Source organism: Engraulis encrasicolus, chromosome 16, assembly GCF_034702125.1.
Source record: "Engraulis encrasicolus isolate BLACKSEA-1 chromosome 16, IST_EnEncr_1.0, whole genome shotgun sequence".
In the NCBI taxonomy this organism is placed as follows: Eukaryota; Metazoa; Chordata; class Actinopteri; order Clupeiformes; family Engraulidae; genus Engraulis; species Engraulis encrasicolus.
In genome coordinates, this window is record NC_085872.1 from 30,490,634 (window position 1) to 30,510,062 (window position 19,429).

A 19,429-nucleotide genomic window follows, 5' to 3' on the forward strand; every position below is an offset into this window, starting at 1 on the left:
CCAAACTAAATATTTTTTCGATATATGTAAATAAAATATTTTTTTAATTTGCTGTGCTTTCCACTTGGTAATATTCTAAGAGGAAAAGACATTAACATTATTTTTGTAAAGTAATAACGTTAAATGCTTTACAACTACAGATGGTGTTCAAGCTGGTTAAGAGGAAGCACAATCAGCTATATTTAACTTCGGTGAAATCAGAAGATACAGCACGTTGCACTTGCAGCACAATGCTAATGAAAACGGTAAGTATGATCAGACAAAGACGTGTTCCAAAAAATCAAATGTGCGATTACATATTTCTTCTCCTGCCTCATGTTATTTGACAGCGCAATCAGTTTCGCAGCTTAGTGGCTCTGTTCCAGGCCATGTGTCGGTGTGTGTTAGTGCATGTGCGTGTGTACGACCAAACCGGAGAAAAAGTTTGGAAAGAGCGCCACTGTCCACAACACTCATCATACGGTGAGTAACTGTACAACACTCACTCCGTGCTACCCTGCTCCTCTATTCTCATGTCCCTCTCCCCATTTCCCATTCCTTCTCCCACTCCGCCCGCCCTATCCCAACCCACCCCACTACTCCGCCAGCACTCGCTCCAGCGGGCACATCCTCCGCCCTCCGCGTTTCACGTGAAACGCTGCCTCATTTAATATAACTGTCAGTGTTGGCATATCACAAGCCATTATCTGTCTCCTCCACGTTCATTATTGAAGCTAATGATCTGTTGTCCTCTCGGCTCCCCATTGAAAGAGGACTACATTAAAAGTCTCTTACTAAGTTAATTAGTAATTATAAACGTTAAAGATTAATCAGTGGAAGAGTGGCTTAAGGTTTACGTCTCCTGGTGATGAGAGGGAGGGGTGGGGGGTGGGTGTGGCGTGGGGGGGCGGAATGGAGAGACAAAAGGGCCACGTCGCCTCGATGTTCAAACTGAACTCTAATGCTCTGAGTGGAATGAGAAAATGATGGAGGAGGAACTGGAAAACTGTACTTGGAAACGCGATTCTTTTTTGTGCGAGTTAGCGAGACAGTGCATTGCATGTGTGTGTGTGTGTGTGCGTGTGTGTCTCTGTGAGTGCATGTGTGTGAGAGCCGAGACATGCACGCAAGCGTGTATGAGAATGTGTCACGCTAATTTGCTCAATAACTGATGACAAAAAGAATCGCATGATACAATGGAGAGTGCCGTTTCACTTAAATGCTCATGTGAGTTCTCTGATGTTCTCTGACTATAAAGCCATGCTATTACTGTACATGCACTGTAGATCCAAATGTCTTACAACACTCTTCAGAGTTTACATAAAGACATAGTCACAAAGCAGTCAAATCATATAAACACAGAGCCATTTCAATAAAATAAGAAAATAAAAATGTGCAGTATAAAAAAACCAAAAGGCCCTTTGTGCTATTCACAAGTGCAAATACATATGCCACTGCCACTGACAGGGACCAGTGTGTGCACGGCACACACAAACACACACATCCCAAGCCAGGAGAGTGCGATCCACGGCACCCCCTGTCATCTTCAAGCCAGAGCCACATTAAAACTGCAACAGAACAAACAGACACAACAACCCCCTCCGTCATCTACAATGAGCCGATTTTTCAGGCAGCACACAAGCCCCGGCACTCCCTACCATGATGCAACCTGGCACACACCATGCACTGGGCTGCTCGCCTCGCCTTCCACTGCAATTGCGGTGCAATTAAAAACCATGATGCAAACGCGTCGTCTGCATCAAAAGCTTTAGCGAAGAAAGTCTGAGAGTCGAGACGTTTCCATTTCACACGCGCACAGATTTTTATTAGCACCTCTCCGATTAGCAATCAGCATTGCGGCAGTTGGGGCTGCAGGGAGTGTAGCACTTTCGGAGCGTTTTTTTCGTGTGTGTGTGTGTGTGTGTGTGTGTGTGTGTGTGTGTGTGTGTGTGTGTGTGTGTGTGTGTGTGTGTGTGTGTGTGTGTGTGTGTGTGTGTGTGTGTGTGTGTGTATTTGCACACGCGTGCCCGATGTATGTTGAGCATGTGCGGAGCAGGCCCTTAGGCTTAGAAAGGGGGACAGAGCTGGCAGGCTGCCGCGTCTCAGAGGTCAAGAAAACACTTACGCACATGCTGGACACACACACACACACACACACACACACACACACACACACACTGGACACAGACTCCCATGCTGGACAACCACACACATACACTTGCCAAGAGAGAGCGTTTAGACAGCGGGGAGGAGTTCACCATTACAGATCGCTATTGTGCACCAAAATACAACGTTATTTATGTGCTTGTATGGAAGTCATAAATCATGTGACCTCATTTTGGTATTATCATTTTTTTCCTGTGCATAAAATTTAAATCAAAAGTGCTTCAGCACCCTCTTGGCCAATTCTTAAAAAGAAAATATTACATCATGTCAGAAGTGATCAACAGTCATAGTACGTAGTCTTAAAACTAGATTAAAAACCTGAGCTGAGATATTATTGATCACAATCTCTCCTTCTATAGTGCACTCTTTGCGAAAGCATAGCTTGAATGCGTACAGTACCGTATGCACTTGACCTCTCGACAAGCTGCCTTACTACACACGTCCACTCACCGTGTCCCTGAAGATGAGACAAGAACAATAAAATATGAAGAAAAAAAAACCTGGTGCCACTTGAAGTTGATGCAGTGAGAAGTGGAAAGGGGAGGGGTGCTGGCGTGTGCTAGTGGGGGGTGTTAGGGTTGGGGGTGGATATGACGGGGTTTGGGGGAGCGATGGAAGGTGGGGGAGGTGTGTGTTGGGGCTGAGGCATTTGTAGGCGCTGGCCAGTGGCCCGCAGCACCTGAAACCTATTAGAGAGCTTTGGAACATTCCACAGGGTTCCGGCGCGGCGGCCAGAGGGCACGGTAAAGGTCTTCGCTGAGAGGGCGGCTAATCAGCAGTCCGTTGCACCGGCCGACCCCGGGGGGGCCCCGGCAAGGTGAAAAACAAGAGAGGGGCCGGGGCAGGCGGGGTGGGGGGTGGGGGTGGCTGGTGGGTGGTGTGGTAGGTTGGGACAGCGCGGCGTGAAGCCTGCAAACAGCCACAGACCCCGCGAGCCGCTCGGGTGGAGAAATAAGACAAGCGCAACAGGACAGCCAGATACATGCCTCTGTTTTTCCCTCCTCCTCTCTGCTCTACAAATCCCCAAGAGGTCAGCACTTTCAGTCACGACTGGTGTAACCTTCTTTTTTTGCCCCCCCTTTCTCTTCCGTGTTTATTTATACTGGACTCGGGTACATGTACAAGGGCTGGTTCCATCTTATCGACTGAAGCGAAACCGTTTGTCCGTCTGACGGTTGTTTTAGCGCTGCTGGATTGTGTAGCATTGCATCATGTGCACCACATGCACCAGGCCTCGTCCTCATCAACATATCTCGGCATCACACACACACACACCCGCACACACACAAAGACAGGTACTGCCGTCCTCCACGCCTGGCGAATTATTTACATCGGTTCTACAGCACTGGACAGAACACACCGTTCTGCACCAATTCAACGACCGGACCCGCTCGCTCTCGCTCTCTCGCCTTAGCAGAGTCTGCGCAGCAGAGCCGCAATGGTGCCTCAATGAGCTCGGTGTCGAGCGTAGTGTAGCGTAGCGTAGCTCGCCGTAGCGCAGCCGAGTTTCGCCGGCACGTTCTCTGCGGGCATGGCAAGGCCCGAGCAGACAGATGGCGCGGCCCGCTCCCGCGCGCCGGCCTCCAGGAGCCCAGCGACTGGCTCTGCCCGTGCTGTTGACCTTGCCGCGGCCAGCCACACGGGCCTGGCAGCGCGCCGCGCCAACCGGAGGGTGATGAAGTCCAGCGCTGCTCACATTATTATTAAGGCCTCAGTGCCGGGGGGTGGGCAGGGGGAAGAGGGAAGAGGGCAGGGGAAGGGGAAGGGGAAGAAGGGGGTTGTTTTACGACGCTGACTGCCCACTCTTTCAACAGCCCACATACCTCTTTAGAGGCACAAACACGAATGCTACACAACACACACAGCACAAACACACACCCATTTGGATCTCACTCACTCTCTCACTGTCTCACTCTCACACTCAGACATACTCACACACAGACACGCACATGCACATCATTGAACAAATCTGAACATTCTCAAATGCACACCTACGCAATATTTTCCTAACAGAAATAGATTCAGCCTTAATTGACAGCTGTCTCATATCTGTACTGTTTCCAAGTTGAAAATGATATTTAATACACTGTTGCCATCGCATATCTTGTCTTATTAACGTTCTATTCTTAGATGCTTTCTCTCTGCCATTGGATCTCCACCTGTATAGGCAATGCACAAGAGAAACTTTGGATACAGATGCGCAGACTACACGTGTAAATTGGTTCGTCAGAGAAGACTAGCGACTGTATTCGCTTTTGCGACTGACACGAGCTGTCATCGCCGGTGTCGCGTCTTGCAAGAGACACGGCGGGGTGCTAAGTGAAACGTTAACCCCCATCCCCCTCCTCCCCCTCTTCATAATCCTCCTCTGGCCACAGCCCTTCGCTGCGGGTGAGGAGGCCTTTGCTGGGGGTCCTCAACCCCCCCCCATCCCCCATCCCCCATCCCGTCCATCTCTACCTCCCTCCCCGTGGCTGGTGGCTGGGCTGGGCATTTGAGAGGTGTGGGTTGCAGCTTTGACCTTTTCGGAAGTCAGGACTGTCTGTTTGCACTGCCACATCACCCCATTCCACCTCTTCCTCACCTCAACCCCCCTCATCGGTCCCCTACCCCCTACCCTCTACCCACCAAACCCCCTGCATCCCCCCACCCCCATCCCCCCTGCATCACCCCCCCGCCCTCACCCCCCCCCTGTGTTGTTGTGTGGGCCCCCTATCCACCTCAACCCCCATCGCTGGACCCCCAGCCCCTCTCCCCTGCTCACCTGCTCAGTAACCCCTGCTGGCGAGGGTAAGAGAGGCAGTGAGGCAGTGTGAGCCCATGAGAGGGTGTGCTCGGCTCCCTGGCCTCCGTGACACGGCAGCGCCCCCGGAGGACCGGAGCTACCACACAGGCTAATTCTGATCATCCACTATTTATGGGGCTACTTTAGAACAAGGGTTGGCATTAGGGGTGCTAATGCACTCGTGCCCCCTACCAATTCCCCACTCCCCCTTCTCTCTCTCTCGCTCTCTCTCGCTCTCTCTCACTCTCATTTTGCCTGAGTATCAATAAAACATGGCCAGAGCCTCAAGCACACTAGGAGAGGGACAGAGACAGAGAGGAGGAGGAGGAGGAGAGAGGAAAGGGACAGAGAGACGGAGAGAGATAAGTAGAGAAGAACAATGAGAGAGACGGAGAGAGAGAGAGATATAGAGATAGAGAGAGAGAGAGAGAGAGAGAGAGAGAGAGAGATATAGAGATAGAGAGAGAGAGAGAGAGAGATAGGACAATAGAAGGAGAGGGACAGGAAGTAAGAAAGAAAGACTGTGAGAAAAACGAGTCCGAAGATGAGAGAGAGAGAATGAGAAAGAGAGTGGTGCTCGTGCCACTGAAACAAAAAAAAAGTGCAGCGCTCTCTGTGAACAATGGAGTCAAAAATGGACGTTGCATAAATAATGCACAGAGATTTTCATAATACTCTTCACACATTGTCACACACCGCACAAAGGCATACCACCTACATACAATGGCATGCGATGTGTGAACTACCTCATGGCTATCATCACCAACTATGTCTGTTAAACTGAAAAACCAACGTTTATTTTTAAACCTCACAGAGGAAGAATCACAGTGAAAGAATTGTCATGACGGCAGTCATTTTCTGTATCTCGTAAAGTTATACTGCTTTACAAAATGGCACCCATTAAAGGAAAGTGTGAGAAAAACACAATTTCCCTTCAGCAACAATTTACTTCTGCTAAATTGCCAGTTGTGAGCGGTCTGAGGTGTTTGTGGACAAGCACCGCGGCTCAATGAGTGTCCTGAGTGAGGGGGAGCGAGTGCCGGTGTTTCGCAGTGGGGTGGTGGTGGTGATGGAGGATAGTGTGTGTGTGTGTGTGTGTGTGTGTGTGTGTGTGTGTGTGTGTGTGTGTGTGTGTGTGTGTGTGTGTGTGTGTGTGTGTGTGTGTGTGTGTGTGTGTGTGTGTGCGTGTATGCGTGTATGCGTGTATGTGTGTGTGCGTGTGTGCGTGCCTGTTTAGGGGGCTGGCGAGTTTGGGGGTGGGTGGTGGTTGAGGTGTTGGTGGTTGACGGTGGGTGTTGCGAGGGGTGCCACTGCTGTTTTATCATTCCCCTCATGGCCGCCGCATTAGTCTCCGAGAGGTATAATGCAACGAGCGGGAAGGTGCGCGTAATTGCTCATTAACAGCGGCACACTCGGCTGCGCGGGAGGTGACTTCGCTAACGAACGGAGAGGTGTTATTAATCACCAATTAATAAAAGCAGGCGGAAATTGCGCCCAGTGTAGCGTACGCTTAGATTGGTTTCTATCCACCTCTCTCCCTCCCTCTCTCTCCTTCTCGCTCTTTATCCTACTTTCTCACTCCCTTTTTTTTCACTCATTCTCTCACTCCGTCCCTTGCATGGACATAGTGTGTCGTCAGGCGGTGTGAGTCACTGAATTTCTTCCGCCTCAGATGGCAGTTGGGCATGGATAAAGTATCTACTACGTTGGTTAATGGACTGCACAGGTACAAGAGCAGTCCACGAGTGCCACTAAAATGCTAACATATTGGTACTTGCAAAGTGGCAGCAAGATGTATGGGAATTGCTCCAAATTTAAAAGCGAGGATGAGAAATGCACACAAACACAGGGAAAGAGAGACAATATGTGCACGAGATTCCCTACGTAGGGAATATTTTCCCCTATATATTCCTGACGGCATTCCATTTCCCTTTCCAGACCTAAAAAAAAATAATACGATTTGGTGCGTGTGTGCACGCGCAGGAGTTATCTGAAACTCATTGTGATTCCTCTGTGTATTGCTGCAGCGCCGCAGAAGACTTCCTTTGACACACCCACTTATATTTCTCCAATACCCAGAGCAGCACCGAGCCCTGGGAGGGAACAGGCTGCCCTCCCCTCCCTGCAGTGGGGGGGGGGAGCTTGGGGGGTTGGTGGATGGGTGGGTGGTGGTGGAGGTGGGGGGGCTGGGGGGACTGCGGAGTCTGAGCAGTCAACATGTCATTCTCCCTGATCCTCCCAGGAGCTCGGAGAGGCGCGTCAGGCACGATTTACAGCCCTCTAACGACAGCATATCAAAATCCTCTTCTCTTCCCCTCTTCTGCTCAATGTAAACACTCGTTTAGGCTTCCTCTAACAGTGCGGAGGGGCTGGCAGATTGAGAATGGGGAAAAGGGGTGTTTTTTTGTTGTCGGCAGAGAGAGCCAGAGAGGGAGGGAGGGAGAGAGGGAGAGAGAGAGACATGGAGAGAGAGAGGCATGGAGAGAGAGAAAGACATGCAGAGATAGAGAGAGACATGGAGAGAGAGAGAGAGAGAGAGACATGGAGAGAGAGAGAGACTGAGAAAAAGAGAGTGAGAGAGAGAGAGAAATTGAGATTGAGAGGAAGAGGAAGAGGGAAAGGGAGGGAGGCTATGGCAGTGGACAGAATGGTGGAGGGGCTAGAGGCCTCTCTCGCCCGCTCCCTGCTCCTCTCCAGCTTGGTAACAGCCCACGGTGCCACCTCACACAGAGCGGCCAGCTGTACAGCAAATGTGTGCCCCTCTCCGCCCCCTAGCCACCCCCCACGCCCCTGCCTCCTGCCAGCCTCCCCCTCCCCCAACCCGCCATCCCGCTCCGGCTGGGCCGAGTGGGCCGCCAGCGCCATGGAAGCCTCCTCACTGCCTTGGCTTGGTCGCCTGCCTCTGTCACCGGACCAAAAAACTGCTGCTAAAGGTGACCCTCAAACCCAGCTTTCTGGAATTTTCTGTGGCTTTTCATTTTTTTTTCCTCACTCGCTTCCTCCTTGTGTGTGTTTTCGTGTGTGTGTGTGAGTGTAGTATGATGTGTATGTGTGTGCTGTTGTTTTTAACGGCTGCTGTCCTTCAGCCCAGACACTTTCGCTTCCTCTGCTTCGCGTGAATTATTTGGGAGGTCATTTTTTTTCTCTACCTTTTGCTTCTATTTTCCATTTTATTTTGTTTTTAAATATAGCGGAGAGCACTGTGAGCATCAGGGATTCTCAAATCCGAGCAAGGGCTTTTCGCTTAGCAGGTTGCCCGGGTGAAAAACCGGCTCCCACGGAGCTGTGAGGGGTCATAGTTCACACTGTTGTCAAAGAGGAGGATTCTGAAACTATGCCCTGCTGGCAGGGGCTTACTTGCTTATCTCTGTCAAGGAAAAATAAAAAACCGTCAAATTTTTCACCCAACATTTAAACTTTGACAATAGCTGTTACTGAACTACAGGATGGTTTCACTAATGGTTTCAGCTTTTATTCCCGACAACAATGCCATGAATATTATAATATTCCTTTAAAAATCAAACCAAAAGCCACATAAATTGGATTGGGAGATTTAATTATCAAACCTCAAATATTTGGTTGCGTGCAAATTGATGATGAACGACCAAATCTTCAAATCTGTGAGGAGGACAGGCAGAGCCTAAATCAACATCTTCAACAAACATGGATGGGGGTGAGAGGGTGGGGTGTGTGTGTGTGTGTGTGTGTGGGGGGGTATGACAGCTTTGACGGAGCTCAGAACAGCTGAAGGCTGCGTAAATCCCTTCTCCCGTAGCAAAGTAACGGACACCCCTCAGTATTGTGCGGTCGCCATGCCAAAAAACTTCAAACTAAAGAGTGGCCAGCTGTCTTCTAACCCACTATAAAATTGCTCCTTGGTTGGTGGCGATATCATTTTTTTTCCTCTGTGCAGCCTTGATTGGAGTATCACATCAGGTCCCCAAACAGAGCGACCAGCTGTACGGCAAATGTGGAGGGATCCATCTGGGTCCTAGCAGGCTATGGCCTCCATCTCCAGGCCGCACGGGGGGCTCCTGGCAACCAAGGCCTTCGCACGCCCACCAGCTAACTCCATCCCCTCCTACTGCCCGCCCGCCCGCCCGCCCGCCTGCCTGCCTGCCCGCCCGCCCGCCTGCCTGCCTGCCTGCCTGCCTGCTGCACATTTCACCATCTCCAGCAATGTACCTGATTATCATGTTAAATGTTTAGCAGCTACGCAGCAAAGCTGTGCTTTTCCGCCGGCGATCGGGGGGGCTCTGTCGGCATCTGAGCATAATGCCCATGCATCAAAATGTTTCTGGCTGAAGCACAAATGACAGGCACAGTGGCTCTCTGGACGAACGGAAGGGAAGAGATGTAGAGGGGGGAGTGTGGGACGGTGGCAATGGCGGTGGCGGTGGTGATGGCGGCGTTGTGAGTCGTGCAAAGATGACGCCACTTTCTTTCTCGAGTGCTATTGTGCGTCAACGACACCTTAGATCAACTCCCCGTAACCCATCGTCCCCTTCCCATCCTCCCACAACCTCCCGCCCACAAAAAACACTTGCTCTTTTCACTTTTATTTATTTTTTTGTGCCTTTTCACAATAGCAACCACGCCCTTTGTGTTGCGCCACGGGATCGCTATGTCACAGTGGTCCGCTATATATAGTCGTCGCGGGCAAACTGATACCGCAGAAAGAAAGACAAAAAAAAGAGGGAAAAGAAGCAAAGGGGGGGGGACGCTGGCGGCGTCCATACCCCTAAAGAGTCCAGCGCCTGCCCCATTACCTACACTAATAACGGTGACAGCTGAGCGCCGATGACCCCGGCCTCCCGTTTCGCCTCTCCTGTGCAGATGGCCATTAAAAGGAGAGAGTGTCCCTTTTTCAGGGGAGAAGGTATTTAGAGCTTTTTCCAAATGAGGACTTTATGTTTTTTCCCCCCACCCCTTTTTTTGGCTGGAACTGGGTGTGCGGTAATTACGGTCCGGTCCAGTTTTAACCCCCATTGTCGTTGAGGGACTGCAGAGGACTGCAGCCTGCTCCTCGTTCGGTTATTAGGCCCACGCCGATTGGCATTGACTCTCATCAATTTTATATGCAAATATTCTTTTTTAGCATCTCTGGGATCATTTCCACTCACTCTAGCACACCTCAACCAATTAATGGCATGCCTCTTTTGCTTAAAAACCTAACAGGCCAAACTGTTTGGGTGTGTGTGTCCTTTTTGATGCCACTTTCTTTCTCCATCTCTCCCGCTCACTCACTCCATTTCTGCGCCCTCCTTTTCTCTCTACCCTTCTTCTTTCCCTCTTTCGCTCCAATTCCTTATTCACTAATGGCCTTTTATGTGTTAAATTTGGTAAAAGCTGACATCGAGCCACCAATTACAAACTGTTGGTAGCCATCAGTGCGCTAGACTAGCACTGACTCACACTAGCGAGACCATCAAAGTCACTGAGCAACACAGTCACACACACTCCATATCACTATCCACTAACCAACCAGGCACCACTGTTTCAACACACAACACAACACACGCACTTTTATTATTCTCTCTCTCGCTCAGCAAGACATTAGACTCAGGTTAGTGAAAACTCACACAAACTTCTCTCGAATTATACTTAGACGTCACACACATCCAAAAAGGTTTGGTTGGAAAGTAGAGGGCGTGCGCGTGTGTGTGTGTGTGTGCGTGTGTGCCTGCGTGTGTGCGTGTGTGTGTGTGTGTGTGTGCGCGTGTGTGTGCGTGTGTGTGTGCGTGTGTGTGCGCGTGTGTGTGCGCGTGTGTGTGCGCGTGTGTGTGCGTGCGCGCGCGCGCAGCTAAAATTCGCCTGAGCCTGTTTATGCAGTGCGAGTGCACTCCTGAAAGAATTGCCTGCCGTGTTTAAATTTGCCGACACCGCCTCGGCGAGCGTCCCAAACAGAGAGGCAGTTCGGTTCCAGATCAATGAGCCTCGCTCCCACTGAAGAAAGCAGATAATGCAGAGTAATGAAAGAGCCACCAAACAAGCAGAATAAATGAATGACTAAAGGCTGGTGAGACTGAGATTCAGACACCCACATACTCCTGGCAAAGCAAGGAGAGGAGAGATGTCTGTTTGAATTCGGAGTTTCCTTCCAATTATTCTACCTGAATACCAATGATGTGCGTCTCTGTGTATTTCTGTGCATGTGTGTGTGTGTTTTTTGTGAGTATGACAGGGAGAGAGAGAGAGAGAGAGAGAGAGAGAGAGAGAGAGAGAGAGAGAGAGAGAGAGAGAGAGAGAGAGAGAGAGAGAGAGAGAGAGCGAGCAAGAGAGCGAGAGAGAGAGAGCAAGCAAGATTGATAGGAAGAGAGAGAGAGAGAGAGAGATAGAGTGAGAGAGATAACGCCTGTGTGTGCATGTGTGTGTGTATATATATTTGTGTGTGTGTGTGTGTGTGTGTGTGTGTGTGTGTGTGTGTGTGTGTGTGTGTGTGTGTGTGTATGTCTGTGTGTGTGTGTGTGTGTGTGTGTGTGTGTGTGTGTGTGTGTGTGTGTGTGTGTGTGTGTGTGTGTGTGTGTGTGTGTGTGTTAAGTTACGTGTGCGTGTGCATCCCAAAGCATTGTAGTATGAAGGCTTATTCCCAATACTGACAGCATTGTAGTATGAAGGCTTATTCCCAATACTGACGAATCACAATGACATCCTCCACACGGGAGAGACCTGAGCATTGAGCTTCTGCATGGATGTCAAGACTCATGACCACTATGGCTTAGGCATGGCATGCTGTGTCATGGAATTGTTTCCATGTTGCATTGGATTCCATTGGATTCCATGTTTTTTTTCATCATTCTGTTGCATTGTATGTTTAGAGCAAAAAAACACAAATCCGGGATTGTGCATCTTCTGCAGTTACTTCTGCAGTTGTTTTCCAGCCAGTTCCAGTTGTGGTTCTTGGTCACAGTCATGTCATATCACTTTTTCAAAAACAGAAGACATGCTATCATTCCCCCTTTGCAAACTGAAACATGACACAAAAACCCAACAAAAGAATAAGAGCGGTAACAATAATCAGAATTATTCCCTTTGCACATTGAAACATGACACAAAAACCCAAAACCCAACAAAAGAATAAGAGCGCTAACAATATCAGAATAATTCCTCAGATTGACAATGACCATCTTTTTTTAATGATGGATCTCACCTGAATTTCTCTCTGTGACATGCAATGAAATATGAAATGGATGGGGGGTACTTCTACACACCCACTACACGCTATTAGCTGTTCACATGCAATTAGTCTACGCTCATTGCATCTCCTGGATGTGCTAACCACCTTTCTATCGCTCCTAATGATATGGATGACCTCTGCATGACTGAAGATGACAATCACTTTAACAGTAAACGCACATGGCAGCAGAGCGCATTATATGTAATCTGTCCAACAACTGCCCATTTATTGTAGCCCGGTCCACTGAGAACAATAGACTAAGCACAGGCACGGGTCAAGCTGGGGTTGCACGGCAATCTAGTGTGATTGGCCCTCACCACTCTCAACGTCCCTCCCTCCCCTCAAATGGACAAGCTGGCCTGCTGACTTCGGCATAAAATGTGATGAAAACGCAACGTTGCCAGAAAAGCGGTTCCCATCTGGGACAATGTTTTCTTCCCCATTGTCCTCCTGTCCGGGAAGGGTGTCAGGCCCATCTCAGCGAGCCCTGCCGTGCTAAATGCCTCCTTTATCATACGGCTCCCTCCCCTCTCGCTCCCAGGCGCCAGAGACAGCGCTTGGCAGTTCGGTGGGTACACAAACCATCATCCAGGCCCATAGTACAACCACCCACCATCAAGGTCAAGGTTGCACGACACCGGGTATAAAAACACAACACCGACAACTGCCACATGAAGCAAACAAACCCCTGAGCCATGGGAAAGATCATGCACATGTAGTAGACACATAGTGGATAAACATGGTTGGTGCTCTGATTGATTGTTTTTAAATTCACGAGTTTAATTATCGAGCAATCTGGAAATCTGCTTTAGTCATAACGGATCTGTTGAATATTTTCACAGATAAGGATGACTATAAAATAAGGCCTTTTGGCCTGACTTACAGTAACAGTAGAGTAACATAGAAGAGAGGAAAGTATATTGCCAACATGTATTTTAATAACTTGCTTTTGGTAAAGCATTTGTTGGACGTATCTGATTGGCATTCAAACAATTAATAACATTCATTCAGATTGCAACAGACCTTATAAAAAGTATGAGTGTCACGGCCAAGTTGGTCAGATGCCATACTATGATTTCCTGCACCCATTTTCTAAGAAGTGCACTCAGTTACTCAGTTAAATCTTCATCATATTTATAGTGAATTGAGATTTATTACATGTGTGTGAGAGGGCTTGTGTTTTGTTGTAAAAAAAAACAAAAAACAAAACATTAACAACCCTGTTATAATATGCAGTAAGATAGAGAAACTCACTGTTGTGACATGTTGACAACTTGAGTGAAATATTGGAAATTTGACAATGCAATGAATAACCTTGGATATGAACAGTATGTCTCAATATGTCTTGCTAAAAATATTTCAATATTGGACAATTATGTCAATAGTGGACAAACAACAGTACAAATGGTTAAGTTAAAATTAAAAATGGTTAAAATTCATTTGCTGTTGACTGCCAATGTTTTTTCCGTTTTTTATTCACATTACATTACATGTAAGTAGAATTTCCATTCACCAAAGTGACTTGCAATCGCAGGAAACAATTAAGCCAGAGCGATTGCAGCGTAATTGGCAATGCATATTACCTCTCACTTACGGAGTAAGGACAATTCACACTACTCCTTTAAATCTTTCCTCTTTTAAATCTCTGTTCTAGTTTCTTACACGGCAACGGCTTTGAAAGGAGTTTATATTTGAATGTATGCTGTTGTCCGTTTTGAAATGACCAACTTGACTGGACTTTATTTTTTGTGCCGCACATTTTTTTCAAAAGCAACAGAAAATCACTTTCACATTTTCTGAATCATCTGTAAAAGCATTAATATTAGAAGTGTTGTTAACCTGCAAGGAGCTTTTTAAACACTTAAATCCCAAAGGAATTCCACAAAGTAACTTTGATGACTGTGTGGCATATCTAAAAATACTCATTTAAACTCATATAAACTCATATAAACATTTAAAAGCGCTAATTAATTTGTTTCCATTTGTATACCAATATTAGCTCCCTCAAATGATGTGCGGCACATAAAGAGCTTAACAACCATGTTTTCCACTGGCATCCAGCATGCAGCGCAAAACAGCATCAACAGTGCAGAAAGACCCGCCATTTGAGCTCCCATTTGTCTTACATTACCATGCACTTAATGTTCAATAGGGAAGGATGAAAACATTGACCTACCAAGCATGTGATTGGCGACGTGGACTTGAATGTCCCATTCGCTGTAGAAAACCATCTGGCACTTGATGCACTGGTAGGTCTTCTTCTAAGTGCACAAACAAACAGTCAAACAAGGAATTTGTGAAATTCTTCAGTTGTAAATATGGACTGAAATCCAAGCTATGTGAGAGGATTATAAAGTAGAATAAAAAAAAAAAACACTACGGCATCTGGCATGTACTGCTTTGTCTCACATCATGTATTAGCATCGCATTTGCATTCCATTTTAGTCTTGCACAACACACAGCCTCAAAAATAACTTTGAAAGTGACATTCTCTCTAAACTCCCCAGTGGGACGGGTGTTAGTTGTGATTCTCACCTCGTCGGTCTGCGCTGGGCTCACCCTGGGCATCGGGGACACCTGAGGGGTGCGTAGCTGCCCACCGCTGCTTCCATCCCCCGCCTGCTCCTTGTGCACCACCTGCACGTGCGTCTGCAGCTCGGCCTCGGACTCAAACTTCACGTTGCAGCTGGAGCAACGGGTCTTCGCGGCGGCCGAGGAAGAGATGGACGACGTCGAGGAGGCAGAGGAAGAGGCCGCCTTGCCCTTAGCGTCGCTGGGGCTCAGGCTGTCCCCGGGTTGGCCCCAGGCGCCCGTGGGCCCGCCGGAGGCAGACAGTCCTGCCTGGTGCTGCTGCTTGGCACCGTTCATGGTGGGGCTGGAGCTCTTGCGGCCACTTGCAGTCACACAGGTGGCACACAGCCCGTACGGCAGGCCATTGATATCCAGCTTCACCAGGTCCTGCTTGGAGCGGAACTCCTTGAGGCAGGAGGCACACTTGAACAGCCTCTGAGCCGCCTGTTGGTGCTGAACGTGCTGGTGGGTTTGTACCGGGCGGCCCACTGGGTGGTTGGTGGACATGGTGCCGGTCTTCTGCATGTGGAAGGTGCCGTGGATTTTCAGCTCCAGGGTGGACGTGACCGTCTGCATGCACACGACGCAGCGGAAGCCGGTCAGGGAGTTGCGCAGGTCCGGGTGCATTTGGCAATGTTCCAGGAAGTCCTCCTCGCTCTGCAGGGGCATCTTGCAGATGCGGCAGCTGCCCGTGTCCAGGCTCTTGCTGTGCGTGACCTTGTGCTCCGTCAGGGTCAGCAGCGAGGGGAAGCGCTCGCCGCAGATGGGACACATGTAGTGCTTGACGGGGCCCAAGTGGGTCTGCATGTGCTCGCGCAGGCCGGCCTCGCTGAAGAACGTCCGCGAGCACACGTTGCACTTGTGGCTACCCTTGATCATGTCGGCCTTGCGCTTGTGCATGGCGCTCTCACCGGGCCGGATGTTGTGGTCGCGGAGCTGGTGGTTGGTCAGCAGGGACTCCATGGTGTAGGAGGCACCGCATATGTCGCAGCTGTACATCACCTCCGAGGTGTCCACCTCCTCCTCGCTGCCATCATGGCTGTTGTGCGTCTCCCCAGCTCCTGCAGCACCTCCTCCTCCTCCTTCACTACGTCCTCCTCGGACTGGTCCGTCTCCTCCAGCGTTGCCGTGGTTGTTGCTCATGAGTCCCTGCAGCTCGGGGTCGTCCTTGGACACGGGGTCCACTCCGGCCGAGGTGGAGCCGTTGGCGCCGCAGTTCTGGGCCTTGCCCTCGAACACGCAGTGCTTCTCGCGCAGGTGGCGCTCCAGCAGGATGATGGCGTGGAAGGCCTTGCTGCAGAAGCGGCAGTTGTACTTCTTGCTGTGCGTGGTGATGTGGCACTGCAGCTCCACCTCGGTGCTGAAGGACTCGCCGCAGAAGATGCAGCGGTGCACGCGGCCCTGGTTCTCCAGGTGGCTGTGCTTCACGTGCAGCTGCAGCTCCGTCTCGTGCCGGAAATCCCAGTTGCACGAGGTGCAGCGGAACACCTTCTTCTCGTTGCTGTGCTTGACGGCCAGGTGCAGCTGCGTGGACACCTTGGAGTCAAACACCTCCTGGCAGAGCGTGCAGCGGAAGAACACGAAGGTGTGCATCTCCAGCAGGTGCTTCTGCAGGTCGTCCACCGAGGTGAACTGCTTGTCGCAGCTCTCGCAGATGTAGTACGTGGAGGTGATGGTGAAGTGCACCGTGACGTGCTTCAGCAGGGACTCCTGGTTGGGGAAGTCTTTGTTGCACTGGGGGCAGGTGAGCTGGGGCACCACGCTGTCCAGATGAGTCTTCAGGTGAGTCTGGAACAGGTCGAGGCTGGTGTATTTGGCCCCGCACTGGTTGCAGATGAACTCGCTGGCCGAGCGCGAGGACGTGGCGTGCTTGAGCAGAGCTGTGTCCACGGAGATAGGCGACGAGGGACTCAGAGCCCTAAAGGCCCTCTTCCCATTGTTGATGTAGTTCAGCGCCAGTGGGATGTTCTTGTGGTTCTCCTTGATGTGCTTGTTGAGCTTCAGGACACTGTTGAAGATGGGCGAGTTGGTGCAGTACGAGCAGGAGTAGACCTCCACGATGGGGTCCTTGGAGCTGACGGCCAGCGGGGAGTCGAAACGAAGGCTGCCTGAATCGCAGTGAGTTTGGCGGACGTGCTCCTCTAGTGTGGCCTCGGTCAGGAATCCCATGAAACACTGCGGGCAGAAGAAAGCGTTGCTCTCCTTGGCCACAGGGCTGGGGAAGCCGTGGGAGCAGCGGATGTGCTCTTGAAGGGCGTTGAGGTCACCGAGGACCTCTGGGCAGAAGTTGCACTGGAGCAGGGCATCTGAGAGAGAGGCCAGCAAAGCAGAGGTGTCCTCCACGTTATGCACCTGCTTCAGGTGCTCGTTGAGATTGAACAGGGACGGCAGCACTTCCAAGCAGAACTGGCAGGTGTGCGCTTGCTCCGGCTTGTCCAGGTGCATAGTCTTCAGGTGGATCTGCAACACGGCCAGGCTGGAGAACACCTGCTTGTTGCAGTAGATGCAGCTGTAGGCGATCTTGGACTGCTTGGCCGACCGGGTGGGCATGTCAGAGCTGTGCTGGGCGGTCCTCTTCCTGCGGCCGCGGGTCTTGGGGACCGGCGGCGCCGAGTCCACCATGGTGGAGCTGTCCACGGAGAGGTTGGAGTCTGGGGTGGTGCTAGAGACGGAGGTGTAGCCCACAGTGAGCAGGGAGGGGCTGTTGCTGTGGTTGCTGGACTCGGGCAGTTGATGGACGTCCATGTGGGTGTAGAGCTCCTCCACGGTGGGGAAGTGCTCGGAGCAGACGGCGCATGTGTGGCCCTTGCGGCTGTCGCGGCTGTGAGCCTGGTCAATGTGAGTCAGCAGGGTGCCCTCGTCACCGAAGGGCTCGTGGCAGTAGATGCACTGCAGGCCGGGCCCCACTGTGCCCTCCTCAGAGGGGGAGCACTCAGGGTGGCACTCGGCGATGTGCCTCTGGAGCTCCTCGGGCACGTCGAAGCCTTCCTCGCAGCGGCTGCACTTACTCGTCTCGGCGCCACGGCTGCCTGCCCCTACCACCGAAGATGCCCCGCTGCCGCCGCCGTCCTTGCCCCGCTCGTGCACCTGCATGTGTCCGTGTAGCGAGCTGGAGTTGAGGAAGCCGCGTCGGCACACGGGGCACTTGTGCGGCTTGTTGGAGGCGTGCGTCTTCATGTGGATCTTGAGGTGGTCGCTGCGCGAGAAGGCCGACTCGCACTCGCCGCAGTGGTACTTCTTGTCGCCGGTGTGCAGCTTGACGTGGCGGTCGCGGCTGCGCTTGTGCTTGAAGAGGCGGCTGCAGAAGGTGCAGCTGAAGGGGAGCTTGTCGCCGTGGCTCTGCTCGTGGCGCTTCAGGAAGCTCAGGCGGCTGAAGGACTTGTCGCAGAACTGGCACGGGTACGGCAGGCCGGGGCCGCCTTCCTCTTCTCCGAAGTCATAGTCATCGCCGTGGCCGGGGGACGTCTGGTCTTTGCTGGAGGGGGACGACGCGGGCCAAGAGCAGGAAGGGTCATCCTCAAGGTCGGCTCCGTCTGTGAAGAGAGAGGAACGGGAGAGCCTGTGTTACAAACTTAGAAGTCCAAGCTGGTCAAAAATATGAACTACAAGCAAAAGACGGTGATATTATGGGTACGGTGATACGGTGATATTATTATATACTATCGATATAGTACAATGTAAATACACAAAACCTACTTGAATACGTATATTTGTGTTTTTCTTTTTATGGTATTTCCTGTTTAGAGGGTAAAGAGGAAGAGGGTGAAAGCAGTCCATGTGTGCAAGTATGTTTGGTGTTTCTGGGGGGAAAGGAGGCAGGAAGAGAGAAAGAGACGTGAAAGCAGAATGGCTGACATCCTGAGAGCATGTGAAGTGCCCGGGCGCTGGCGTGCGAGTTGTGTTTCTTTGTGTCTTTTTTTTAATTTGCCATGGAACTTTCATCTTGGCCATTTCTTCATATAATGCCTCGCTTTAGGAGCCATTCCAAAAAGTTACATCTGAATAAGTCATTTAGAGGCATAATTACAGGGGGAAAGAAGAACAGGAAAATGAAAATGCTTTTACCACAATTAACCTTGTAGGTGGCCATGTAATGACTAAACCCACTGCGCCTCAAAAAGTAATGTGACATTTTCACCCAGCTCTGCTCTAAGATGGATGCTCCGTATGAGGTAAATTAGAACACCTCTATTATTTTTTAACAATCACCTGGATTGTTTCAAGAAAAGAAAAGAAAAGAAAGAGAAAAAAACAGCCCACACAATGACCGTACGTTGGAGTGAAGAAAAATAAGATAAAAGAAAAAAATGTTGGTGCCACCTTTTTCATTTGTTGTCTAGAATAGATAAAATAAACTAAATGCATTATTCTAGTAATAATAATAATAAAAACAATAATAAAAACAACATCAATAATAATAATGATAATAATAATAATAATAATAATAATAATAATAATAATAATAAAAAACAAAATGAACCAAAACAAAATGGCAGCTTTCTGCTAAACTACACTAGCTTACACATTCAGAGACAGTTCATCAATGTTGGCACAAGTCTGTCAGCAAGTCCTGACAGCACAGAGGCCTCCCTACCGCGGGGGCACTGGCTATCTGGCACTCCCTTCTCGAAGCCTGTGCCAGGGGCCAGTGAGCAGGGGCAGGGTTTGGGGGTGTGGGGTGGAGAGAAGCAGGGATGCTGGAGAGGAGAGAGCGCCCTACCAAGCTCAACCAAGGACGGACAGGTGCAGCC

General features: G+C 50.2%; 1 protein-coding gene across 4 annotated transcripts in view; it reads right to left on the minus strand.

Moving 5' to 3' along the window:
• The window catches only part of LOC134465600 (zinc finger protein 521), a 133,144-nt gene that overhangs the window by 59,525 nt on the left and 54,190 nt on the right, over positions 1-19,429 (minus strand). For 3 of the 4 annotated variants that reach the window (XM_063219354.1, XM_063219352.1, XM_063219351.1), the window contains exons 4-5: positions 14,643-18,211; positions 14,284-14,368 (exon numbers count right to left, since the gene is read on the minus strand). In XM_063219354.1, the coding sequence (XP_063075424.1) occupies positions 14,284-14,368; positions 14,643-18,211 (3,654 nt within the window). The remainder of the gene's footprint in view (positions 1-14,283; positions 14,369-14,642; positions 18,212-19,429) is intronic. The other variant, XM_063219353.1, reaches the window with a different exon arrangement.